A 27,276-nucleotide genomic window follows, 5' to 3' on the forward strand; every position below is an offset into this window, starting at 1 on the left:
TGATTAGATAGGGCTGGGTGCTAGGTTGGACTGAATGAGCTTGGAGGTCTCTTCCAGCCAGGTTGATTCTCTGATTCTATGAACCCAAGGCAGCTTTTCAGCAGGTGCTGCTGGCTGGGCAGCAAGAGCCATGCAGGATTTGCAGGCAGCTTTCAACTTTATTTATGCCAAAACAAACCTTCCCCAGGAAGCAGGGATAACACAGCACTGCCATCCTAGGTATCCTGCTAATGCATTTATGTGCTCTTGCTCTGCTCCCTTTCGCTGATGCTGTCTCTCATTTTCAGCTTGTAGCTTTAATAATCCATGCCATTTCCTTCTGTACAATGTTCCTCCTGCAGCTTTCATTTGACAGCTCTGTTTTTTAATAGAGGATAAGCACCAAACTTCCAGCTGAAGCTGAAGACATATTTCTCATCTCAGACTGCATTTATTTTCCTACTCCTGGAGCTCACTGTCTTGAGCAGAGGAGGGGGCAGAGGGGGGAAGCATTTCTCACGTATGAACTTGAGATGTACAATAGGTTTTCAGAGGTATCATTAATTCAAACTCAAACTCCCAGACTTAGTTACCTTGTAGTAAAAAAGACAGATAGGCATAAACCCTGTTACTTGGATAATAGGCTTGATTCAATTATTTATCACAGTGATTGCAGTAATATCCCAGGCAGCCCAATGCAGGGAAGGGTCTCATTTTGTTAGATGTGGAATGAAAAGTGTCATAACATCAACATGCCTGCCTGGATTTTAAGATATAGCCTGAAGTAATGGTGGAAACAAAGGAGAAGATTGGATGGCAACATGAAAATATCTGAAATAAGAAAGTGTTAACTGTGAAATAAGTGTTTCAAGGTAATTTGTTCCACTAGTCTCATCAGGTCATGATAACATTTTCCCTGTCTCCCTGGGTTTTTATGGGGTTTTTAGTGTAAGACAAGTTAAAGCTCATAGTTTTTAGCAGTGATGCTGCTGAAGTGAAGTCTTTTTCTTCACGCTTGTGTTTGCTCATCTAAATGGCAACCTTCCATTTCTCTGTCCCCTGGCTTTTACATAGGAGAAGTTGCAAATGGCTCTCACTTAATGAGGGATTAGGCTGCTGCTTGCTTCCTTCTTAGGAGGAAGTTCTTCACAGAGAGAGTGATTGGCATTGGAATGGGCTGCTCAGGGAGGTGGTGGAGTCACCATCCCTGGAGGTGTTGAAGCAAAGCCTGGATGAGGCACTTGGTGCCATGGTCTGGTTGACTGGATAGGGCTGGGTGCTAGGTTGGACTGGATGAGCTGGGAGGTCTCTTCCAGCCTGGCTGATTCTATGATTCATATGGGATGTGCTGGCCATTATATGGTTGCTGTTAAGAGCTGAAGGGTATGGCAGTGAACAAACCCTATGAGGAGAGGCTGAGGGAGCTGGGTTTTTTTAGCCTAGAGAAGAGGAGGCTCAGGGGTGACCTCATTGCTGTCTACAACTACCTGAAGGGAGGCTGTAGCCAGGTGGGGGGTGGCCTCTTCTGCCAGGCACCCAGCAACAGAACAAGGGGACACAGTCTCAAGTTGTGCTGTGGGAGGTCTAGGCTGGATGTTGTTAGGAAGTTGTTGGCAGAGAGAGTGATTGGCATTGGAATGGGCTGCCCAGGGAGGTGGTGGAGTTGCTGTGCCTGGAGGTGTTGAAGCAAAGCCTGGATGAGGCACTTAGTGCCATGGTCTGGTTGACTGGACAGGGCTGGGTGCTAGGTTGGACTGGATGAGCTTGGAGATCTCTTCCAACCTGGTTGATTCTGTGATTCTAATCAATTTTGTCACCTGTAGATCTTTCAATAATCTCCCACAGAGGAAGGCTGGCTTGCAAAAATGCTTCGGATAGAGCTGGGGAAAGTAATGAATCACAAATCTGTGTTTCCAATTGAGCAGCTCTTGGGAATCAAAAGCTCTTTAAGAAATTCAAGGCAAAACATTATTAAATGAGATACTAACAACAGACCATTTGATCAGCTACACTAAAAGAGAGCCTGTGAACCATCCTGGTCTCTAATGTCTCCTTTGTATAACCCCTGTGACCTGAGATTTGCTGGGAGAAATGGAACAGGATTAATAATTAATGCGCTTGCTGGTGTCTGAAATAGCGACACAAGGGTTGGCTTTGGGCACATCTTTTATTTATGAGCTTTGAAAACAATTGCTTTCCCCCAGCAGCAGACTTTTATACTGGAGAAAAAGGAATGGAGCTAATATCTAGGGAGGGAGGGGGGGGAGGGTGTTGTTGCTGTTGTTCCCTTGCCTCCCGGGCATTAACAAAGCTCAGTCACCAAGGATAAGTGTTGCGGAAAAGGTTGTGAAGCAGCAAAGAAGTGAAAGGAGGAGGCAAGCCTAAAGTGAATTTTGGATAGGCTGGAGACAGTTTATCTGCTGTACCCAATTGAGGTGAAATGGGAAGCATTACAGAGCAGACCTCCTAATTTTGCACTGGGTAAGGAAGGAAGAGTGTTTCTTACTCTGTTAATGTGCCAAAATATCGGTGTGGCAATTTAAGGCTATGATGTAGTCATGGCTCAGACCTCATTCGTAGGTTCATAGAACACTGGGTTGGAAAGTACCTCAAAGATAAAATTATGGAATCAGTCAGGGTTGGAAGGGACCACAAGGACCAGCCAGTTCCAAACCCCCTGCCACGGGCAGGAACACCTCACCCTAGATCAGGCTGTCCAGAGCCTCATCCAGCCTGGCCTTAAACACCTCCGGGCATGAGGCTTCCACCACCTCCCTGGGAAAACCCTTCCAGGCTCTCACCACCCTCATGCTGAAGAGCTTCTTCCTCACATCCAGTCTGGATCTCCTCATTTCTACCTTTGTTCCATTCCCCCCAGTCCTATCACTGCCTGACAGCCTAAAAAGTCCCTCCCCAGCTTTCTTGTAGGCTCCCTTCAGATACTGAAAGGCCATAATAAGGTCACCTTGGAGCCTTCTCCTTTCCAGACTGAACAGACTCAATTTCCTCAGGCTCTCCTCATAGCAGAGCAGCTCCAGCCCTCTGATTATCCTTGTGGCCCTCTCTGGACACCTTCCAGCACATCCATAGCCCTCTTGCAATAGTAGCTTCAGAACCGGGTGCAGTACTTCAGGTAAGGTCTCATCAGTGTGGAGCAGAGGGGGAGGATCACTTCAGCCTACACCATGCTGAGGAACTTCTTCTTAACATCCAGTCTGAATCTCCCCATTTCCAGCTTTGTTCCATTCCCCCCAGTGCTATCACCCCCTGACAGCCTAAAAAGTCCCTCCCCAGCTTTCTCGTAGACCACTTTAAGATACTGGAAGGCCACAACAAGGTCACCTCAGAGCCTTCTCCTTTCCAGACTGCACAGCCCCAACTCCCTCAGTCTCTCCTCATAGCAGAGGTGATCATCTAGCCCAACCTTGCAGGGTAAGAACGTAGTTTAAATGAGATGGTCCAATGGTCTGGTGATGAAGGATGCTGGGATGAAGGTTGGACTGGATGATCCTGGTCGTCCTTTCCAACCATAGTGATTCGTAGTGATCAGATGTGCTGAGGGATTTGGTTTAGTCAAGGGCTTGTCAGTGTGAACCTAATGATTGGACTCCATGAGCTTGAAGGTCTTTTCCAATCTAAGAAATTCTGTGATTCTGTCCAAGCAGCTTATCAAGCTGGGCCTTGAAACCAATTATGTTATGGAAAATGGAAACCCTAACTTTTTGTGCAACATTTCCTCCCCTTCCTGCTGTAACCACCTGCAGTACAGCAAAAGAAAAGAAGTGAGAAGCCCTTTATTAAGTGAAAATAATTGCACTCCTCTTCCTTGACCTTTGTGTTTTCTGAAAGTTATCTCATTCCTGAGGGCCAGCAGCCATCAGATGTCTGGGTTTGTTATTAATATCTGCTAGGAACAACTCTTTCTTTTCTTCATTTCAAGAACAAGCACCACTGAAGGAAGCCAAACCTTTTGAACAGGATCACTGATGATGCTTTAATTATCCAACAAATTACATTTCATCTGCAGGCTTAATCAGAAGATAATGCTCTGATAAATATGATCTTCCCAACTTACATGCAAATTGAAGCTTTGCCTTCCTGCTCAGAATTGTTCCAAATGAATTTGTGGCCAGGCACTGGTATGTTCCAATATCCTGTTTTTTATGTGGGTTATTGATTGCCAAGCTGCCTCCAACCAACCTGTAGTGATAACTCATGGTAAGATCAATATCTGTGCCATTTTGCTTCCACCTTTGAGGGGAAAAAAATCAAATTATGCTTATAATTTACAGAGCCTATTCATATTTATCTTTAAACAGTGTGCTGTAGCATACCTGGAATGATAAAAATGGAGTTAAATAATCACCAAAATTGCATCATTTTTCACACCAGACTGCTGCTGCTATCAATCTTAATTACATCAATAATTCTGCTCCTGGAGACAAAAAAACCCCAAGTCTTTACTGCTCTTATGCTGGTCACCAATGTTCATCCAAATGTCTACACAAAGTAATTGGAACTTATTCACACCAACTAATTTCTCTAGCCAGTTGGGATCATGGTGTAAGCCTCAGCTACAGAGACCTGATTTTCTTCTAATATTAACAGCACCTGAATGTGATTTAAAGTCCTTTCAGGTGATGCCATAAATTTGGCTGCAAAAATAAAGCCATGATTTGGAGACACAGATCAGGAAGGATTACACTTCAGAGAGCAGATGGGAGTAGAGACAGAGAGAGAAGATTTTATACATAGGTTTGATAACTTAATGATGAGAAAGAAATGATGATTTGTCCACTAAATAGAGAATGGATTCTGCCTGCAACATCACACAGCTCTTTACACCTGTCAGGATAAAATTTGTGTTTCAAAGGAAATAAAGAGCTCAAGTGTTGGGAAAGGGAAATTTTGTGGCTTCACTGCTTGGCACAAAAGAGTTCCATTGCCCCGAGGAGGTTCAAAGAATAAAAGAGCTCAGTCACTGATGTCTACAAGCTTTAGGCTTGTCAGTGCCACACTTAGGTAGTCAGCAATCCTAAAACTATGTTCTCCTCCTTCTTTTCTACCACACCTTCCTCTTCATCCTCTACCGTTTCCATTGACCTAGGTGGGTGTGATGCCCACCCCTCAGGAGGACGCAAAGACCACAGAGGAGTCGCTAATGGCTCACTTCGGGTTTGCAGAAGGCTGTAGAGCAGCCTTCAAAACGAAGAGAGTTGTCTCCTTGTTAATGGAGAGAAAACCTCCTGTTTCTTGTTATTTGCAGAGATGAACTTTCTGACAGCGAAGCTACTTTCCACAGTTACCAAATTGAAGCAAACTTGCACCACAAGTGTATTCCTGGAAGATCTGACCTGGATATACAGCTCAATTCTTTACTTCTCTCCCCCACAGACCTTTCTTTACACGGTCAGACTGCTCAGGTGGTTGGTGGTGGGTTTTTTTTTGTGGAGGACGATTTTCCAGCTGTGCTGTGAAATGTGGCTCTGTGTTCCGAGAGAAATCCTGACAAATGCATGGAGAGAAGGGAGGATCCTGACCTTGTTGTTTCCTAGAGCCATCACTGATTAAAATACAAACTCAATTGCATCCTGTGAACAAATTCTCATAACCCTACACAATATACCTGAGTTTGCCAGTCACTGCCTTCTTTTTGGTTTGAGTGAGTGCATCAAGGTGAAGAGATTTAGATGCAGCAGTGAATTCTTCCTACCAACTGCAGTGAATTCTTGCTACCACTTCATCAGCAATTCTTCCTACCAACTACAGCTGCTTTTGGATCTTCTCATCCCTATTCCTCTGCTTGTGTTTTACTTTAGGCAGTACATTTTCATGCTTTACTTTACTAAGTACTTTTTTATTCTTTACTTTAGTAAGTCTAATTTCTTTTTTCCTGCTGTTTTGAGGGTATTTTGTTGGGTTTCTCTCCAAGATCAGCTAAATCTTAGCTTGTGCCCATCCCTGAGCCTGGTCTATGAAGCAGCAGCTCGTTATCAGCGGGAGGATTTTGCCGTATTTCAGGCTTTACATATGGAATGTGCTGCCTAAACCTTTCAGTTTCCTATTAGGAGATATTCTGGTGTTTCGTTTGCCAGTTCTCTTTAATTTCAGAATCAATCACTGAAATAACTGCTGTCATCATTACATGGCTCCCAATTAAGCTCCATAATTGTTTCTCACAACAAATGCAAAGTTGTTGGCTTAGTTGCTGCAAATGAATTCTTCACAGTATCCCCATAATCATTCTAATCACCGTGGTACAAGGATTATTAAACTTTGCATATAGATCAGGGGTTCATCTCCTGGCGTGGGCTTTTTTTTTTCCCCCTAATTAATATGTTTACATCCCTGAGGAAAGTGAATTAATGAATTCATGGGACAGACAATGATTTAATGGCTCTGCGTGCTCCGCGGTAAGCTGTCTAACACACAAAAAGCTTTGAGGAATGGTTTAGGTGTTAACAGAAGCCTGTTAAGATAGGGATCACCTTCGTAGTTGTGTGGGCTACTTCATGCAGCCACTGGAAAAGGCTTTCCATTGATGATAGGAAACACATCCTGAACCAATACCTTGTTAATGTGAAGGGAGAACAGCAAATTAGGAACGCCCTGGGGAAAGCTGTGAAGCTTTTGGAGGAGAGTGATATTTTTGGTGAGTTATGTGGGTGTCACCCCTTTGGCACTTTGGAAAGAGAAGCTAAGGTCAGACTTATGATGGATCTCAGCATACAAGGAACATGGCTTACTTCTAAAACACCCCTTCCTCACTTGAGGAAAAGTAGGAATTCACATCTGAATCTTGGCCCCCTGATGAATCTGAATCTAGTCTGGTTCAAAATTCATTGTGCTTCTACCATTTCCAAGTGGTGAAGGAATGGGAAACTTGTCATTTCTACATGGTGAAGTAATGGTAAAATTAACATTTCTACATGATGAAGTACTGGTAAATTGACCATTTTTGCATGGTGAAGTACTGGTAAATTGACCATTTTTGCATGGTGAAGCAATGGTAAATTTACCACTTCTACATGGTAAAGTAGTGGTAAATTTACCATTTCTAAATGGTGAAGTAATGGTAAACTTAACATTTCTACATGGTGAAGTAGTGGTAAATTTACCATTTCTACATGGTGAAGTAGTGATAAATTTACCATTTCTACATGGTAAAGTAATGGTAACTTTACCATTTAGAAATCTTAAAATAATGGTAAATTGACCATTTCTACATGGTGAAGTAATGGTAAATTTATCATTTCTACATGGTAAAGTAGTGGTAAATTTATCATTTCTAAATGGTAAAGTAATGGTAAATTTACCACTTCTACATGGTGAAGTAATGGTAAACTTACCATTTCTACATGGTAAAGTATTGGTAAATGAACCATTTCTAAATGATGAAGCAATGATAAATGGACCACTTCTAAATGGTGAAGTAATGGTAAACTTAACATGTCTACATGGTGAAGTAATGGTAAATTTACCATTTCTACATGGTAAAGTAATGGTAAATGAACCACTTAGAAATGATGAAGCAATGATAAACTGACCATTTCTACATGGTGAAGTAATGGTAAAATTAACATTTCTACATGATGAAGTACTGGTAAATTGACCATTTTTTGCATGGTGAAGCAATGGTAAATTTACCACTTCCACATGGTAAAGTAGTGGTAAATTTACCACTTCTACATGGTAAAGCAGTGGTAAATTGACCATTTCTAAATGATGAAGTAATGGTAACTTTGCCATTTCTAAATGGTGAAGTAATGGAACATTTCTACATGCTGAAGTAATGGTAAATTTACCATTTCTACATGGTAAAGCAGTGGTAAACTTAACATTTCTACATGGTGCAGTACTGGTAAACTGACCATTACTACATGGTGCAGTAATGGTAAACTTCCCATTTCTACGTGGTAAGGTAGTGGTAACTTTACCATTTTTGCACAGTGAAGCAATGGTAAATGGACCATTTCTAAATGATGAAGTACTGGTAAATTTCCCACTTCTACATGGCAAAGTAATGGTAAATGAACCATTTAGGAATGATGAATTAATGGTAAATTTACCATTTCTAATAGGAAGTTTTTCTAAACTTCAAACTAAAGCAAAGCAGCAGCTGTGTTTTGGTGTGGAATTCATTAGTTCCCTGGGAATGTCAAACCTGTCAAATCACTTTGATGTATCCAAACTCAGAAAACTCAACTGTCTGCTTTATGAACTCCTAGAACAAATGACCACAGAATTCTGTTTGCTTCAAAAACCTTTTTTTTCCCCCTACACCACCAGCTGCAAAATGTTCTCAATAAAATCCTTCATTAAGTTAAAGACTTTCAGAACATGTCTATATGAGATCTTCTCCTCCTCCCACCTTGATTTAAAGATCTCAAGTAAGAGGCAGTCTTCTCCCTCCTGTTCTCTTAGTGTTCACCAATTTATCCTATCCAATATATCCTTCCAGAACACTGAGTTGTGCCGAGTGTTTGATGCTGGACTCATTTGCCTTCTAAAGCATCCTACATTCAAATCAGTGATAGAAAGCTGAACTTGCAATGGGTGACTATTTCCTGTCATTCATACTACTCAACCAATCCTTGTGATTTGCTCTTCAAATAGTGTCCATCTCCAAGCAAATAACAGCAAAGAGGAGTGGAATTTATTAACAAGCACCAGCACATGAGTCATGTGTGCTTACAACCCAAATGGAAATGATTCAACCTGTCTTTAGGGTAATAGCTTATCAAAAGAGTTGTGGACAAAGCAATGTGATGAATTTTGGCCATGTTTTCACACTGCAAATATATATATACATATGTTGATCTAGCTAAAAATGTCCAGAGAAGGCAGAAGCACATAAAACTTGGGAAAATGGTGAAATGTGAGAGGCCTTTGCAGAATACAAATACTGCCAGGACTTGTTTGAGGAATGCCAATATGTTTCCTTCTGTTCAGCTGCATGGCAGCAGGTTTGTGTTGTTTACACCTGCCTTGTCCTGAGCAGAGTTTATTCTGAGCCAGGTATCAGCACTGACTACATGATCCCAACAGTTGTGCCCAAGATATTTCTAGGTCCCTGCACCCCGACCTGTGTTCGAATGTATCTTGCAGAGCCAAGGAGACCAAGCCCTCAACCTGGAGCTATCAATTCATATCCAAAATGCAGGCACGAAGGTTTGCAACCCAGCCCTGTTGTGGGCTGCTCAGGAGCTTCACAGCAAGAAGTTTGTTTCAGGAAGGTAAAACTGCTGCTTGGTCACTTGGCGTCTTTGATATTTAGTAGGGAAAATGCTAATGTTTGGATAAGGTTGTGATTTCTGACCAGTGGATAATTAGCCTGGAAAGTTTGATCTCTAAGGATGTTGCCCAGTGCTATGTCATGTCTGTGCAGCTATGATTAAGCGAGTCTCATCTCTGTGATTAATGAATCTGGAGGAGAGTAGTGGTCCATAGAAGCTATTTAAGAAAAGGAAACGTTTTCTTTCAGATGTGACATCTTGTTGGAAATGAAATGTGAAGGTCTATCAATGTCAGTGAAACCATCAGTGTGTGAATGTTGAAGCACTTAAGGAAATAGCAAAGGATTCCACTTTAGGCAACATGCAAATGCTTTAGATAAACTCAGGTGCAATATTTCATTCACCTGCTTTCCTTGCCTTTAAAAATACAAATGATCTATTTAGAACCTCTTGCTGAAAGAGCCTTCTCCAGCTCTGTTAAGTACAGTCCTGGAAGTTTTACAGAGCATAGATGGCTGCATCATGATTTTATACCATGGCTGGAAGCTCTTCCTTGTGCCTATACCTTGTGTATCTATTTCCTTGATCTGAACTATCTCTGTGGATATGTGCAAAGATGTATTTAAATGAATTATCTTTTCAGGGTACTGCTGTGATAGAGACATAAATATTTGTAAGTCTTCACTGTGCTCTATGCATCTCAGATTATTTGCATTCCAATGGACATGTCTTGGAAAATCACCTGAGATGTTTCTCTAATGGGGGGGGGGAAACAACCCCTCAGTAGGGTTACAGAGAGAAATTAAAGAGGGAGGTAAAAAATTGTCTACAAGACAACAGAAGTTGAAGGCATTTTTAATTCTACTCCACTTCCAAAGCAGAATCTGCAATGAGTCAGGGGATGGCATTTTAGCAAACAAGTACACTGCTGCAGTCATTTGTTTTTCAAGGGTCTGAGTGAGATAAATACATTTCAGGGGGTGCTGGGAATGGTCCTGCAATCGTATCCAATGATTAGAAACATATCTTATGTCATTTGCAATCATCCTCCACTTTGTGCTTCTGCTCCCCTCCCTTTTATTTGTCTGTTACAGTTACCCTCTCTGATACTTTGATTTGGATTGATTTTGAATCTTTTCAAGCTTATTTGATTGCATCATTTGAAGTTATGCTGGAATATTAAAACACTGTTATAATGCATAATGTCTGCGCTCTCCTTGGATCCCTCATTTGTTTGTTCAATTGCCTGCTCTCTGTGAAGTTTATTGAGAGGGTAAAAAAAAACCCCAAACCCCAGTCTCAACCTTGCATGAAAGAGTTTGCCTGGGTGATTGCTCTGGGTACAAGTGCAAAAGCCAGGCTGCTGACTAGCAGTAGCACTTTAGAGAGGAAACTCTTATGTGAGCAATTAAAAGCTATTGAAGGACTGTTTAGTAGAAAACAAATTTCTCTCATAGCTTGCAGGATTAATACATAATGTCTGTGCTCTCCTTGGATCCCTCATTTGTTTGTTCAACTGCTTGCTCTCTGTGAAGTTTATTGAGGGGTAAAAATACCCCAAACCCCCAAACCTCAATCTCAACCTTGCATGAAAATGCTTGCTTGGGGTGATTTGCAGTTGTGCCCAGGTACAAGTGCAAAAGCCAGGCTGCTGACTAGTAGTAGCACTTTAGAGAGGAAACTCTTATGTGAGCAATTAAAAGCTATTGAAGGACTACTAAGTATTTAGTACCACACAAATTTCTTTCATAGCTTGCAGGACTCTTTCATATCTCGCAGGATTCTTTCTTATCTTGCAGGAATGATTTCTGCTTTTCTCAATATCCCTTCCCCCAGACTTATCATTTCCCCCACTCCTTTCTGAAGAGGATCCTCTGACATTTTTGCTCCTCATTTTCATCTTTTTCTCTTAGTAGACTCAGGTTTCTAGATTCTTGGTACCAGAAGCAATGTTTTGAATGGTGAGTCCTCAGTGAAAAAAAACAACCATTCTGATGTACCAAGGTTTTATTGAGCCTACAGAGTGTTGTAAGGTGGATAGCAGAGCTGTGGCTTACTGCTTCTCTGAATAAAGACTCTATAAATGCACATGAAGTATTAGAAATGGGGGAGGCTGCTGCTTTCTTGCTGTCCAAGCATTTAGTGCTTTATGGAAACTAAATGCAGATGTGCAGCATTTCCAGGTTTGCTGTTTCCCCCCAGCTGTTCACTGGATTCAGAAGTCATTTTGTGTGTTTCAAAGCCCTTTAGGAACAGTTTCTGTGTTGTGCTTTCTTATCCTGTGCTGATTTTCTTAGCCTAGCCTTCCTTCATTCCTCAAATTTATTCTACTTGTGGACACTCTTGCTGTCAGACACCAACATGTATGACCATGGGCAACTGATCAAAACACAGTAAAAGCTTTCCAGTCAAATGCTATGCCAAAGCTGACTTCACCTGTAGTATGGGAGTGGATATCCTTTAGCTGTGCAGTTCAGTAGGACTTCTGGATTTGCTGAGCCCATGGAATAAGTGACATCATATGGCTCTTGAATAAAAATAGGACCATGAAGGGTTTCTTCCCCTGTGAAAGAAAAAGAATAATTTAAGATTAGACATCTTTAGCATGCCCTTACACTTAAAAATGTCCTTTGGTGTCCTTTGCTTTCGGTCAAAAGTTAAGGTCTGCTATTTCCTTCAGCAGAGAATCCATCTCCAGACATTTGGCTGTTAAGGAGGGAATATTTCAAGCCTGATTGATAATAAAATCCCATAGCCCAGCTGCTGGTGATTTATTTTGCAAGTGGCAGTGAAGACTGGCTGGCTGCTTTGCATACTTCCTATGAAAGCTCTATGGTTGACTACTAAATCTCCCCCATCTACCTCACGCTTGTGCTTTAGACCATGGCTGGAAGCAGCAAAGGGTGAAGTTGTGGCTTTTGGTGTTTCCAGCTCCCTGCTCACCTCACACCACTTTTTGGAAGAGCTCACTGACTGTGACCAAACTCTGCCAACACAGATGTGTTGCTGCAGCCCATGGGAAAGGCTGAACCTCTAACACCCTACCCATTAGAGGGAAGAGGCTGAGGGCAGACCTTGGTCTCTGTAACAACCTGAAAAGAGGTTATAGTGAGGTGGTTGTTGGTCTCTTCTCCCTGGTATCAAGTGATAAAAGGAGAGGAAAGGGCCTCAAGCTGCACCAGGGAAGATTTATATTGGATCTTAGGAAAACTTTCTGTAGTGAAGGAGTGGTGAGGCATTGGAACAAGCTGCCCAAGGAAGTGGTGCAGTCACCATCCCTGGAGGTCTTCAAAAAGCATGTAGACATGGCACTTCAGGACATGGTTTAATGGCTGTGTTAGGCTGACAGTTGCACTCGATGATTTTAAAGGTCTTTTCCAACCTTAACAATTCTGATTCTATGACCTGAAGCAAAGAACATCTGCCAAAACTCCAGAGAGTGACAAAGAAAGGAAAATGTTTTATGCTGAAGCTTTTTTTTGACCAGAAGCCTTTTTAAGGATAGCAACTGCTAATCACAACCCATATCTTTTAATTGAGATGCCCACTCCTGTGTGTCTGTTAACCAGATTTACACTGTGTACCCTTTGGAAGCTCAGAAAGCCAGCCCAGCTCTGTCTGTGTGTGTGTGTCTTTTCCTAAGCACTACCTGTGAGAAATAGCCTCATTGGAGCAAAATTCAAAGCAGCAGTCAAAAGAGATTGATTTGGTTTATAGCACAATAGCTGTTTGGGTAGACACATCTCATTTTAAGAGTATCTTGTGTTGTAAAGGAGATAGCTTGGGCATGGCAGGAAGGAAAAATACATCCTTGCAGCTTAGGATATCAAGTACATCAGGCTAGTAAAACAGCTGAGGTGAGCTGGTGGTTTGCAGGCAAAACATTAAACTTGGCTGAATGTTTCTATCTGATGCTGTAAGTGACACAGCAGACCATAAAGTGTAGTAAATCACATTTAAATATATATATATATATATATCCATTGCCATAACTTTTTTGTTCTGTTAAACTTTGCAGTCTATATGGGAGCCAAGAGCAGGCTCCAAATATTTCATGCCCTTTCCATAGCTAATGGCACAGGTGGAAATCTCAGGAAATATGAAGCAAGCAGAGTGAAAGAAGTTGCCACTCAACTACCTTCAAGACAAAGAAGCTGTCACTCAGCTACCTTTGAGACACGATAGGGTTTTGCTGCTTGTATTTGGTGTGGTTACTCAAATACCTAGAGATAAGCAAGAGCTTCAACCCTTTACCTCTGTCTAGAGCTTAAAATGGTTTATCTCCCTTAAATTCGTCTTTCTAACATGATCCTTCCAAGGGTCTTGAATCATACAGCAAGGTACAGCAGGGAAAATATTTAACTTCTATCTTACAGCTCCAGTGTTCTGATCAGAAGGATTACACATCTCCCACCTCCCACCCAAGCACCCTACACTCTTTCTCATTTATTTCATCCTTTCAGAGTCAAAAGAGTGTAAAATAAACCAGAGCTTGTTCTGTTTCCCTCAGGGATCTTGGCTTCCGTGGGAAGGAGGGGAGAAGACGATTTATTCAGCAAACCACCAAGACAAAGGCAGAGTGGGCCTCAGAGATGATGGCTGGATGTAGGTAAATCAATCTATCTATCTTCCTTCCTCTTTCTCTCTCTCTCTTTCTTTCTCTCTTTCTTTCTTTCTTTCTTTCTTTCTTTCTTTCTTTCTTTCTTTCTTTCTTTCTTTCTTTCTTTCTTTCTTTCTTTCTTTCTTTCTTTCTTTCTTTCTTTCTTTTTCTTTCTCCTTCCTTCCTTCCCTTCCTTCCTTCCTTCCTTCCTTCCTTCCTTCCTTCCTTCCTTCCTCCCTTCCTCCCTTCCTTTCCTTCCTCCCTTCCTTTCCTTCCTCCCTTCTTTCCTCCCTCCCTTCTTTCCACCCTTCCTTCTTCCCTTCCTCTTTTTTCTTTCTTCTTCCCTTCCTCATTTCCTTCCCTCATTTCCTTCCCTTCCTCCCTCTCTTTTTCCCATCCTTCCTTCTTCTCTTCCTCTTTCTTTCTTTTCTTCACTTTCTTCCTTTCTTTGCTTCCCTTCTCTTTCTCCCTCTCATCTTTCCACCTTTCCTTCTTCACTTCCTCTTTTTTCTTTTCTTTCTTCCTTTCTTCCCTTCCTCTTTCTTTTCTTTCTTCCTTTCTTTCCTTCCTTCCCTTCCTCTTTCTTTTCTTTCTTCCTTTCTTTCCTTTCTTCCCTTCCTCTTTCTTCTCTTTCTTCCTTTCTTTCCTTTCTTCCCTTCATCTTTCTTTTCTTTCTTCCTTTCTTTCCTTTCTCTTTCTTTTCTTTCTTCCTTTCTTTCCTTCCTCTTTCTTTTCTTTCTTCCTTTCCTTCCTTCCCTTCCTCTTTCTTTTCTTTCTTCCTTTCTTTCCTTTCTCTTTCTTTTCTTTCTTCCTTTCTTTCCTTCCTCTTTCTTTTCTTTCTTCCTTTCTTTCCTTCCTTCCCTTCCTCTTTCTTTTCTTTCTTCCTTTCTTTCATTCCTTCTCTTCCTCTTTCTTTTCTTTCTTCATTTCCTTCCTTCCTTCCTTCCTTCCTTCCTTCCTTCCTTCCTTCCTTCCTTCCTTCCTTCCTTCCTTCCCTCCTTCCTTCCTTCCTTCCTTCCCTTCCTCTTTCTTTTCTTTCTTCCTTTCTTTCCTTCCTCCCCACCTTTTTCCCCCCCTTTTAATCCCTTGACAACCTTGAAGGTTCCTTTCCCCACTGTTTCCACAACTGATCCTTTGATAGGAAACTTCTCCCCTTCTGAGTTAATTTGCTCAGCCTGTTTAGTGCTCTCCTTACCCTCCCAGAACTACTGCTGGAAAAGTTTCCTACAAGCACTGAAATAACCTAACGAGGACATGGAACTGTGCGAGTGGAAGGCCACAAAGCTGCTGAGAGGGCTGCAGCAGCAGCTCTGCTCTGAGGCCAGGCTGAGAGAGTTGGGTCTGTGCAGCCTGGAGAGGAGAAGGCTTGGAGGAGACCTTGGAATGGCCTTCCAAGATCTGAAGAGGGATAAAGGAAGGCTGGGGAGGGACTATTGACAGGGTCTGGTAATGCCAGGATGAGGAGGAATGGGTCTGAACTGGCAGAGGGGAGATTGAAACTGGATGTTAGGAAAGGGCTCTCGGCAGAGAGGGTGGTGAGAGACTGGCACAGGCTGAGGGGGGTGAGACTCTGGCACAGGCTGAGGGGGGTGAGACTCTGGCACAGGCTGAGGAGGGTGAGACACTGGCACAGGTTGCCCAGGGAGGTGGTGGAGCACAGAAGCACCCAACGTGATCGAAGATCACGTTGGGTGCTTCTGTGCTCCACCACCTCCCTGGAGGTGCTCAGCACTAGGCTGGATGAGGCTTTAAGCGACCTGCTCCGCACCGCAGGCTTGAGGCGGCAGCGGCGCGGGGGCGGCAGAGGCCCCTTCCGCACGCGGGCTTCCCGCGCTGCAGGCGGGCTCGGGGCTCGGCCGTGCGCTTGGCGCCTCGGCGGCGGCGGCGAATCGTCCCTCAGGCGAGCAAAGGGGTCGGTACCGGGGGGCTGATCGCCTTGGGCTGCCCGCTGTAGAGTGCCCCCCCCCCACACACAGACCGCCAGGATAGCTCCTGCGGAGGGTCCCCCGGCGCTGCGAAGGACAAGCTCCCCGCCTTCAGCACCCTTTGTGCGAGCTCTGCAGGCCTGACGACCCGCGGGTGTCTGGAGAGAGCTGACAGGAGTCAGCGCCGCCCTTTCTCTCAGCCGGCCTGGATCACCTGTGAGCAGTGAACTCTCCGCTCAGCCTCTCTGGCACTGGGAAAGCTGTGTTTGTAGGATCATAGAACCAGCCAGGTTGGAAGAGAGCTCCAAGCTCATTCAGCTCAACCTAGCACCCAGCCCTGGCCAAGCAACCAGATCATGGCACTGAGTGCCTCAGCCAGGCTTGGCTTCAACACTTCCAGGCACAGAGACTCCACCATCTCCCTGGGCAGCCCATTCCAATGGCAAATCACAGAAGCATAGAATCAACCAGCTTGGAAGAGACCTCCAAGATCATCCAGTCCAACCTAGCACCCAGCCCTGGCCAAGCAACCAGGCCATGGCACTAAGTGCCCCAGCCAGGCTTTGCTTCAACACCTCCAGGGACAGCGACTCCACCACCTCCCTGGGCAGCTCATTCCAATGCCAATCACTCTCTCTGCCAACACCTTCCTCCTAACACCCAGAACTTCCTGCTAACAATCTCCAACCAGGGACACCTCTCAACTCGACTCAGCTGCTCAAGCTCTCGTCCAAGATAGCCTTCAACAGCCCCAGGGTGGAGGCATCCACAACCTCCCTGTGCAACCAACTCCAGAGTCTCACCACCCTTACAGTGAAGAACTTCTTCCTAATTAAGAAAGATTAAGGACACAAAACTTTACATACACCCTCAGAGCTCCTCATTGTAGCCACCTCACAGCCCCTGTCGCAAAGTTAGCATCCATGGCTTTTACCGTCATTTTGGCTTTGCTTTAATATCCTTTTCTTGCTGCCTGACCCACAGCAGAGAACAACATTAGATGTGCAAGAAATGCTGTGCACTTTCTGAGCCTGTGGTGTGCTGTGAGTCCAACTCTTATTGATGGAAAAGGTCAGGCTGGGCAGTTCTAATTTCCTGATGTGTTTTGCATAGAGAATGGTCACACAGCCCTCCTTCAGCCTCCATATTCAATAGCAGGCACTGTGATTTCTCCAGAGATACAAAGGAATCTTTGTAGAACTGTTTACTTTTGGTAAAATTAAAAAAAGAGGGGAAAAAAAAAAGGAAAAGAAAACCAGCCCAGGATATTGTTATTATTAAACTTCCTGGAATACAAATATTTGATTAAATTAACCATGCAAAACTTCTCTGCAGATCCTCAGCACAGGCAAACAGAAACTCTTGTCAGAGAGTGTTGTATAAGTTGAAATCATAGAATCGTAGACTCAACCAGGTTGGAAGAGACCTCCAAGATCATCCAGCTCAACCTAGCACGCAGCCCTGGCCAGTCAACCAGACCATGGCACTAAGTGCCTCATTCAGTCTTTTCTTCAACACCTCCAGGGACAGCGACTCCACCACCTTCCTGGGCAGCCCGTTCCAATGCCAATCACTCTCTTTGTGAAGAACTTCCTGCTAACTTCCAGCTTGTACCTCATCTGGAGCAACTTCAGACTGTGTCCCCTTGTTCTGTTGCTGGTTGCCTGGGAGAAAATCTCATCCTGTTGGCCTCTGCCCACCCATCCAGCCTGGCAAGGTCCCTCTGCAGGGTTCTCCTGCCCTCCAGCAGCTCCACACATGCTCCTAGATTGGTGTCATCTGCAGACTCATTGATGCTGGAGTCAATCTCCTCATCCAGATCATCAGTAAAGATATTGAACAGGACCGAGCCCAGCACTGATCCCAGGGACACACCACTAGTGACAGCTGACAGCTGCATGTGGCACCATTCACCACCACTCTATGGGCCTGACCCTCCAGCCAGTTCTTGACCCATATCAGAGGGAATCTGTCCAAGCCACGAGCTGCCAGCTGTGCCAGGAGCTTGTTGTAGCAGACAGTGTCAAAGGCTTTGCTGAAGTCCAGACAGACTACATCCACAGCCTGCCCCACATTCACCAGGCAGCAACCTGATGATAAATGGAGATCAGGTTGGTCAGGCAGGACCTGCCCTTCCTAAACCCATGCTGGCTGGGCCTGATCCCTTGGCCATCCTGTAGGTGCTTTGTGATGGCACTCAATGCATTTCTTCATGATACTAAATCAGTCTGATCTCCATCAAGACCATAATTATGCTAGCCTGGATGCCAATCCAAAGGATAAAAATGAAGCAACACTCTGTTATTCATTATGGGGCATTGTCTTCAGCCAACACAGAGATTAACACAGTGCCAAAGGAAGAGGAAAAAAGCCTATTTTTGGTGTTGTTTTGTTCACATTTCTGTAGCAGCAGAGGATGTCACAGTGCTTCCCTCTCACTGCTTTGTGGTTGCTTCTGCTGGACTGTCATATTCATGTCAAATTTAATCAAGGAGGTTTTGGTTAGCCACAATAAATATTTAAATGTTTATGTGCTGTCTCATCCAGACAAGAATGGAACACAAATCTGGAGCCCACATTTCATCAGCTCACAATTTCCAGCCACATCCAGCTCCCTCTTCTGTTGGCTGACTCTGGCTGGCTTTGTATTTAGCTCCTTATGAAGTGATCTTGGTTGTGCTGGATCAGCATCCCAAACTAGCCGTGGTCTGACCATCATCTGTTTGGCGTTAACCAGGACAAGTTCCTTATGAGGTCATCCTGGCTGTACTGCATCAGAATCCCAAGCTAGCCGTGGTCTGACCATCATCTGTTTGAAGTGAACCAGGACAAGTTCCTTATGAGGTCATCCTGACTTGCTGGATCAGAATTCTATGTTAGCCATGGTCTGACCATCACCTGTTTGGAGTTAACCAGAGCAGCTGACCTGAATTGGCTGCAGGTGTGTCCCAGACCAGAAACTTCACACTCAACATAAAGAGGTCCTCCTAGTTGAGCTCCTCTTTCTTCTCCTGCCTCTTTTCAAGCCTGGAGGTTCTTGCTGATGGTTCTGCTGCCAAGGGCTGCTTTCCTGTTCATGGTGAGTACCATAGATTCACTGGGCTGAATCTAACTTTTTATATTAGCATTGCTATCAGTTTGGCTGCTGTTTTAATTGCAACCCAGAGGGTTTCTCTGCTTTTTCTGAACCTTCTTTATCAGCTGGGAAGTCATCATCAGGTGGTAGAGCAACTACCACAGTTCAGCTCTGGGTGCAGGCTGTCTGTAGACAATATCACAGTGCTCTCCTCTTGCTTTATGCGCAACAATTAGTGGTGCTCCTCAAAAGTGATCACTGGTATGAGATAAATTCTGTTTGAAGCAGAAGGTGTCCTAGAAACATTGTGCTCTGTTTGCTGAGAAAGGCCACGTGAGGCTTTCCATGTGCCTGTGTGTGAATCAGCTGCGAGCAGGCAAACTCCAGAGGATTCATTGCTCAGGGACCAGAAATGTACAGCTCTGTTGTTCTGAGAGCACCAAGGTCTGCAGGATTTGCAGCTTCTGTTATTATTCCTGTTGCCGTGGGGTTTTGTGGAGCTGCTTAGAGATTAGGAGTCTTTTGTGTTGTAGAGCAAGTAGTGAGAGGTCTTGCATTGGAGAATCCCATATAAATGATGGATCAGGGGCTGAGCTGCCCAGAGATTAGGAGTCCTTTGTGCTGTGGAGCAAGTAGTGAGAGGTCTTGGATTGGAGAAACCCAGATAAATAATGGATCAGGGATGTTGTTTTCTCACTTGGACTCATGCAGCAGGGATGGAGGGGTCATACTGATATGTCTGTGTGTGTGCATATATATATACTGGGGGGGTGTCTTTATGTATCATATCAGCATATCCTCACTGAAGAGCATGAGATTAAAGAGGTCAGAATAACAGTCAAACTTGTACTCTGAAAAGCTTCCAAATGCAAAACTGCTGCAATTCACATAAGCAAACCAGATAAGGAGGAATTTATCCACGCTGTTAAGTTCTAGGAAGGTTGTAAATTCCAGGGATAGTGAGTTCCTAATGAATCTTTCTTAATGTGCTTTAGATAGAGTCTCATATCTGATCCAAAACATTAATATGACTTTATGGGCCAAAGCTGACACCAGAGTAAGGGGCCCCTTTTAAATCAGCTTGGTAGTAAAACACATGTCAGATCTAGTTAAAAGGATGGGACAGGTGAGTTAGTGACTTCCTGGTGATAAGCATAAGTGGGAAAGCGTGAAAAATCCAAGTGTTTTCAAAGTTTTCTTCATGGGTACAGAACTGGCTTGATGGCTATGCCCAAAGAGTGGCTGTCAATAGCTCCATGGCCAAGTGTAGGCAATGACAAGCAGAGTCCATCAGGGATCAGTCCTGGGACCAGTCTTGTTCAACATCTTTGTGGGTGCCACGGACAGAGGCATTGAGTGCAGCCTCAGCAAGTTTGCTGCCCACACCAAGCTGTGTGGTGCAGCAGAAAGGCTGGAGGGCAGGGATGCCAGCCAGAGGGAGCTGGACAGGCTGAAGAGGTGGGCACAAGCCAACCTCATGAGGTTCAACAAGACCATGTGCAAGATCCTGCATCTGGGTCAAGGCAATGCCAAGCACAAATCCAGGCTGGGCAGTGCCAGGCTGGAGATCAGCCCTGAGGAGAGGGACTTGGGGGTGCTGCTGGAGAAGAAGCTCAACAGGAGCCAGCAGTGTGCACTTGCAGCCCAGAAAGCCAAGCAGAGCCTGGGCTGCAGGAGAAGTGTGGCCAGCAGGGCCAGGGAGGTGATTCTCCCCCTCTGCTGTGCTCTGCTGAGACCCCACCTGGAGTACTGCATCCAGTTCTGGAGCCTTTGGTACAAGAGGGATGTCAGCGTGCTGGAGCACGTCCAGAGCAGGGCCAGGAGGATGCTCAGAGAGCTGCAGGAGCTCTGCTGTGAGCACAGACTGAAAGAGTTGGGCTGTTCAGTCTGGAGAATAGGAGGCTGCCAGGTGACCTTCATGTGGCCTTCCACTATCTGAAGGGTCCCTACAAAAAAAGCTGGGGAGGGACATTTTAGGCTCTCGGGGAGTGGCAGGACTAGGAGGAATGGAGCAAAGCTGGAGGTGGGGGGAGTCAGCCTGGAGGTGAGGAGGAAGTTGTTGATCATGAGAGTGGTGAGAGGCTGGAATGGGTTGCCCAGGGAGGTGGTTGAGGCCCCATGGCTGGAGGTGTTTAAGGCCAGGCTGGCTGAGGCTGTGGGCAGCCTGATCTCAGGTAGGGTGTCCCTGGGCATGGCAGAAGGTTTGGAACTAGATGATCCTTGTGGTTCCTCCCCACCCTGATTGATTCTGTGTTCCTCACAGCTGCTGACATGGGTGAATTTTAATTGGGAGAGGGAGAATTCCTAGAGCCCACAGGTTTGTGAAGGTGGTGGAGCCTTTCTTTGCTGCTAACATTGAGGCTTTTGATCAAATATTGTCAGAAACTGTATGGATTAATAATTTTCCTCATCAAAAGCCTGGGCTGGGTAGCTTAAGGACTTTAAAGAGAGCATGAGAGATGCAAAATTAAGAGACAATGGATGAGAGAGTGTTTGTTAACTGGAAAGCCTAAAGAAACGCACCTCAGTTCAAAGAACTGGATGTTAATGCTGTAAGAGAAGATGGGGAGGAAAAGCATCTGCAAAGGGCAAGGAAAGCACTCTAAAAAGAAAAACAACTTGTCAGGAGTGCAGGCAGAGGGAGGCAGGCTTCCCTCCCATTCCTCTCCCTGCCACCCAGCTCTCAATCAGAGTGAAACAGAAGGCAGAGCAAGAGAGGAAAGGGTGATTAGGGGAGATGTTATGAAAGTAACCTAAAACCTGCAGGATTTTCCCAAAGGACTTCCAACTTTCATGTGTTTTCTCCCTTCAGACACTGATGCACAGAGCTCCAGAGGCACACAGGGCTCCTTTCAAGTTTCAGCTTCTGTTGAAAAAGTCAAACTGGGAGTAGTGATGAAATTCTACATTGTCTCTGTTGTCAGACACCCAAACCAGGAAGACACTTAGCCAGCTCTGATGTAGGCAGAAAGGCAGGCGTTGAGGAGCCATGCAGGGCAAAGTCCTGGCCCGACTGAAGTCAGAGAAGCTCTCTGTAATGAATTGAAGCTTGGCACTCAAGGGCAGGTTTTATGTAGGAAGCTGTCTAGTCAATGACAGTCAACAGTGCAAGGCAACCCTTTCATCTGGGAATCTGCCAAGTAGTGCTGCCCCTTCCTTGCAGATGGGAAACGCAGAGCAGGGAGATGGAAGACCTCACCTGGGGTTCTCAGCACAGGAGAGATGTGGACCTCTTGGACCAGGGCCAGAGGAGGCCACAAAAATGCTCAGAGGGCTGGAACCTTTCTGCTACTAGGAGAGGCTGAGAGAGTTGAGGGTGTTCAGCCTGGAGAAGACTCCTGGGAGACCTCTTTGTGGCCCTTCAGGACATAAAAGGGGCCTGCACAGATGAACTGGGAGAGACTTTTTTTAGCAGGCCTTATTGTGACAGGCCTGTAGATTTAGGCTGCATAGAAGGAAGAAATTCTTTAGAGTGAAGGTGGCAAAACACTGGCCTGGGTTGCTTGGAGAGGTTGTCCATGTCTAGAACTGTCCCAGGTGAGGTTGGAGGAGGCTGTGAGTAACTTGCTCTAGATGCAGGTGTCCCTGCTGATTGCAGAGGGGGGTTGGACCAGATGACTTTTAAAGGTCTCTTCCAGCCCAAACCAGCAAGTGATTCTATACATGTGAACCTGCATGTTCCCAATAGCAGGGCTGGAGCCACCACTCTAAACACCTTCCTCACTTGACCCTCTCTTTTCATCTGTGCATCCAGGAGAGTCACAGGTCACATCTGCTAGTGACTTCTTGGGTAACCTTGGACTGGATTTGAGTTTGGAGACCTAACCTCCAAGAGTGAAGTAGTCAGGGCTCTTCCAACCCTGGCACATGGCCCAGAAACATTAAATGTCTTGAATGAAAACAAGTCTGCAGCTCTTAAAGTTGATGCCTTGAAAAATTACTGAAATGTTCCACTGTTTTCCCTGACATTTAGCCATAACCTCTATGATGGTGCAGGCAGGAGGATCTGGGACTAAGGTGGCAAGCAAGGCACTCAGGTTATATAATAAGGGCACATCTTCCTGAGATACTTGGGTGTAAAACCAAGCACAAGTATAAAAGATTCCTTTTACTAAAATAACCACATGCAGCTGGCAGCTGCCACCAGTGGTGTTCCCCAGGGACCAGTGCTGGGCTCAGTCCTGTTCAATATCTTTATTGATGATTTGGACCAGGGGATTGAGTCCAGCATCAGTAAGTTTGCAGATGACACCAAGCTAGGAGCAGGCGTGGAACTGTTGGAGGGTAGGAGAGCCCTGCAGAGGGACCTGAACAGGCTGGATGGGTGGGCAGAGGCCAATGGGATGAGACTGAACAAGGCCAAGTGCAGGATTCTACACTTTGGCCACAACAACCCCAAGCAGTGCTCCAGACTGGGGACAGAGTGGCTGAACCTCCAACTAAATCAGGCTGTGCAGGGCCACATCAAGTCTGACCTTTTATGCCTTAAGGGATGGGGCTTTTAGCACATTTCTGGACAACTTGTTTTGAGTATTTCACCACTCTCACTGCAGAACTTCCTCCTGATGCCCAACCTAAACCTACCCTGCTTTACTTTGAAACCATTGGCACTTGTCCTATCACTACAAGCCCTTCTAAACAGTCCTTCCCCAGCCTGCTTGTAGGTCCCCTTCAGATATTGAAATGTAGCCATTAGGTCTTCCTGGAGCCTTCTCTTCAGGCTGAACAGCCTCAACTCTTTCAGCTGTCTTCATGAGAGAGGTGCTCACACCAAGGCATGAATTGTGTTTAGAATGTAATAGTTTAGTAAGAAATAAAAAGATGTGTGAGTAACAATACCTGAGTTACTAAACTGCCTGATGAGGAGAGGCTGAGGGACCTGGGGCTACTTAGTCTGGAGAAGAGAAGACTGAGAGGGGATCTAATAAATGTTTATAAATGTCTGAGGGCTGGGGGGACAGGCTCTGCTCACTGCTCCCTGGGGTAGGAAAAGAGGAGCAATGGATGGAAGCTGCACAGCACAGGAGGTTCCAGCTCAACACAAGGGGCAACTTCTTTACTGTAAGGGTCCCAGAGCACTGGAGCAGGCTCCTCAGAGGTTGTGGAGTCTCCGTTTTTGGAACCTTTCAAGGTCTGCCTGAATGTGTTCCTATGTGAACTGAGCTAGATTGTCTGGTCCTGCTTTGGCAGTGGGGTTGGACTGGATGATCTCTTTGGGTCCCTTCCAACCCCTGACACCCTGTGAACTGGGTGACTTGAGAAAATCTTTAGGGGGAGATTTTCTGAAAGCTCTTGTGCTCTTGGTGTGAGATGTAGACAGGATTCGGGAAGCCTTTTCACTCATGCAGGTGATTTGTTCTGTGTCATGAACCTGATCATGTCCTTCACATGCAGAACTGTTGTGGAACAGGCATCTGTTTGTGGAGACAAACATCCCCAGTGAAGTTAGAGGGATGTGCCTGTGTGATGTTCAGCAGTCCTGACGTCTGCTCCTCTCAATGAGATTTCATTAGTCTGCTTTTTTTTCCCTGTCTGTGTTACTAGGCAAGTTGAATAAATAATAATGAACCTTTTCCAATCTACTGCACAAGCATTTTGTTCACTGTAATTTCAGCTATAAGTGAGACCTAGATTCGATGACAGATACTGTTTGCTGCATTGTACTGTTGTAATATTCATTTGGCACTGTTGCCAAACTGACTGAAGGCTTAATTCAATAATTTACAATACAGGAAAAGATAACAGCTATATCATTTAATATCCTGCCAGTTAAATAAATCCAGCACTTTGTTTTCTTTCATTTATGTTTTTTTCCCTGTGCTAAATAGATCTGTGGTTTACTGCCCTAGAATGATGATGGTTAATTAAGCTCAGATAGTTTTTGTCACTGCTATTGTTGATCACCTCTGGGTTGTTGTGTGATGACTCCAAAACTCCATTGCAACTACTGACAGATGCTGTGTAGAGAGAGGGGGAGAGAGTGAAACACTAATCTGGAATCAGTGAATTGGTTTGATTGGAAAAGATTTTTAAGATCTTCAACCAGGGAGGTGGTAGAGTCACCATCCCTGGAGGTGTTCAAGCAAAGCCTGAATGGGACACTTAGTGCCATGGTCTGGTTGATTGGCTAGGGCTGGGTGCTAGGTTGGACTGGATGATCTTGGAGGTCTCTTCCAATGTGGTTGATTCTATGATTCTATAACCATCACCTAACTCTACCAAGGCTGGTGCTAAACTGTGTCCCTCAGCACTACATCCCTGTGTCTTTCAAACATCTACAGGGATGAGAATTCAGCCATGGAATCAGTCAGGGTTGAAGGAACCACAAGGATCATCTAGTTCCAACCTCACTGCCATGGGCAGGGACACCTCACACTAGATCAGACTGTCCAGAGCCTCATCCAGCCTGGCCTTAAACACCTCCAGGGATGAGGCCTCCACCACCAACCTGGGCAACCTCTTCCAGGGTCTCACCACCCTCATGGTGAACGTCCTCTTAACATCTTCCTGGGGAGCCTGTTCTGGTGTTGGAGAATCCTTTTGGGGGGAAGCTTCTTCTAATGTCCAATGGAAACCTGCCATGGTGCAGCCTTAGACTATTTCTGCTTATCCTATCACTTTTTTTTAGGGAGAAGGGATCATGGAATCACAGAATGTTAGGGGTTGGAAGGGACTCTGAAAAGATCATCCACTCTAAGCCCCCTGTCAGAGCAGGACCACCTACAGCAGATCACATAAGAATGCATCCAGGCAGGTCTTGAATATCTGCAGAGAGATGCCTCCTACCCAGCTCCAACCTCCTTTCAAAGAGTTGTAGAGAGCAAAAAGGTCTCTCCCAGGTCTCTTTACTTCCAGACTAAACAATCCCACTTTCTTCAACCACTCCTCATACTTGTTCAGCTCATACATCAAGTATGTGGCAAACTACAGTTGTGCTTACTCAAACCAGGGAAAAAGAGACTTATGAAAAGTTCTTCCAGCCTTTAAGCTCCATTTCAGTCTCTTCATTAAGCATCTTGCTTCACAGCCAGTCACTCCCATGGAGAGACTCTGGAGACAGAGACAACAGCAAATTGCTCCATTGCTGCCTTCCTCTGGATGCTGAGCAAGGGATCCCCTGTCTCTGTTTTCTCCCTCTGGCTGTGTTAGGGTAAACCAACTGAGTGGTTTCAAGGAGTCAAACTGAAATGCCTTATCCCCCTACCCCACTCTGGGCTAGCCTGAGGTATCTGGGACAACCAAGCCTTTCAATCTTCAAATTCATTTACACAGATCTTTACTGTGTTTCATGGCAACTCTCTTCCTTCCCCATGGCAAAGAAAAAAAAAAAAAAGGGCTTGGGGAATCTGTTGGAAAAATACTGATCAAATGCAATGGAGTTTGCTAGAACACTTTGTTATTTTATCTCCCCAGCGTGGCTGTAATTTCAGTCTAGAAAAACCCTCAGCAGCCTGATGAAGGCTAAGTTTGGATGGCATTTTTATAGCTGGTAGCAGATACAGTTTCATGCTTGGCTGATAGTTTTTCATTTTCTGTGTAGAGACTGCGAGCCAAAGGGCTCTGAAGTCAGAAAAGCCTTTCATAAACTTCAATGGCCAATGGATCAACTCCACTGAACAAAGCATTAGCAACTGATAATCTGTTTTTTTTTTCCTCTCTGTGTAATACTACCATGTAACATCCTGTATTTATGTCCAATGCATGTGCAGCCTTACAAGCAATTACACTGCAGGGAAAGAGAAGAGATCTGATAATAACATCTCTTTGCCCTTCTATTTGTATTGACTGCCTGCGATGCAATGAATTATATTTGATGTACTGATCTTATTGCTGTCTACAACTACCTGAATGGAGGCTGCAGCCAGGTGGGGGTTGGTCTCCACACCTCTCATGTGCTGAGGACTTGGGTTGTTTAGCCTGCAGAAGAGGAGGCTCAAGGGTGATCTCATTACTGTCTACAGTGACTTGAAGGAAGGCTGTAGCCAGGTGGGGTTGGTCTCTTCTCCCAGGCAACCAGCAACAGAAGAAGGGGACACAGTCTCAAGTTGTGCCAGAGGAGGTACGGGCTGGATGTTGTTAGGAAGTTGTTGTCAGAGAGAGTGATTGGTATTGGAATGGGCAGCCCAGGGAGGTGATGAAGTCACCATCCCTGGAGGTGTTGAAGCCAAGCCTGGCTGGGGCACTTAGTGCCATGGTCTGGTTGATTGGACAAGGCTGGGTGCTAGGTTGGACTGGATGAGGTTGGAGCTCTCTTCCAACCTGGGTGATTCTATGATTCTACAAAGTACTTCTGTGTTTGCAAACCAATTCCCTTTGCAGCAGCTTTTGAAGACAGCTGCGTTGCTATTAAGCAGATATTTAGTAGCAAAGATCCAACCACACTGGCATAAAGAGAAATGATGAAAACCTCCATTTTGCAAGTAGTTTGAATACACTGAAGCCAACACCAATTCCTTTTGT

At 44.9% G+C, this 27,276-nt stretch overlaps 1 protein-coding gene across 3 annotated transcripts in view; it reads right to left on the bottom strand.

Moving 5' to 3' along the window:
- Nucleotides 1–27,276, bottom strand: part of CNTN6 (contactin 6) — a 207,244-nt gene that overhangs the window by 118,437 nt on the left and 61,531 nt on the right. For 2 of the 3 annotated variants that reach the window (XM_064156176.1, XM_064156174.1), the window contains exons 3-4: nucleotides 11,652–11,778; nucleotides 4,055–4,230 (exon numbers count right to left, since the gene is read on the bottom strand). In XM_064156176.1, the coding sequence (XP_064012246.1) occupies nucleotides 4,055–4,230; nucleotides 11,652–11,778 (303 nt within the window). The remainder of the gene's footprint in view (nucleotides 1–4,054; nucleotides 4,231–11,651; nucleotides 11,779–27,276) is intronic. The other variant, XM_064156175.1, reaches the window with a different exon arrangement.

Source organism: Pogoniulus pusillus, chromosome 16 (genome assembly GCF_015220805.1).
Source record: "Pogoniulus pusillus isolate bPogPus1 chromosome 16, bPogPus1.pri, whole genome shotgun sequence".
Taxonomy (NCBI): domain Eukaryota; kingdom Metazoa; phylum Chordata; class Aves; order Piciformes; family Lybiidae; genus Pogoniulus; species Pogoniulus pusillus.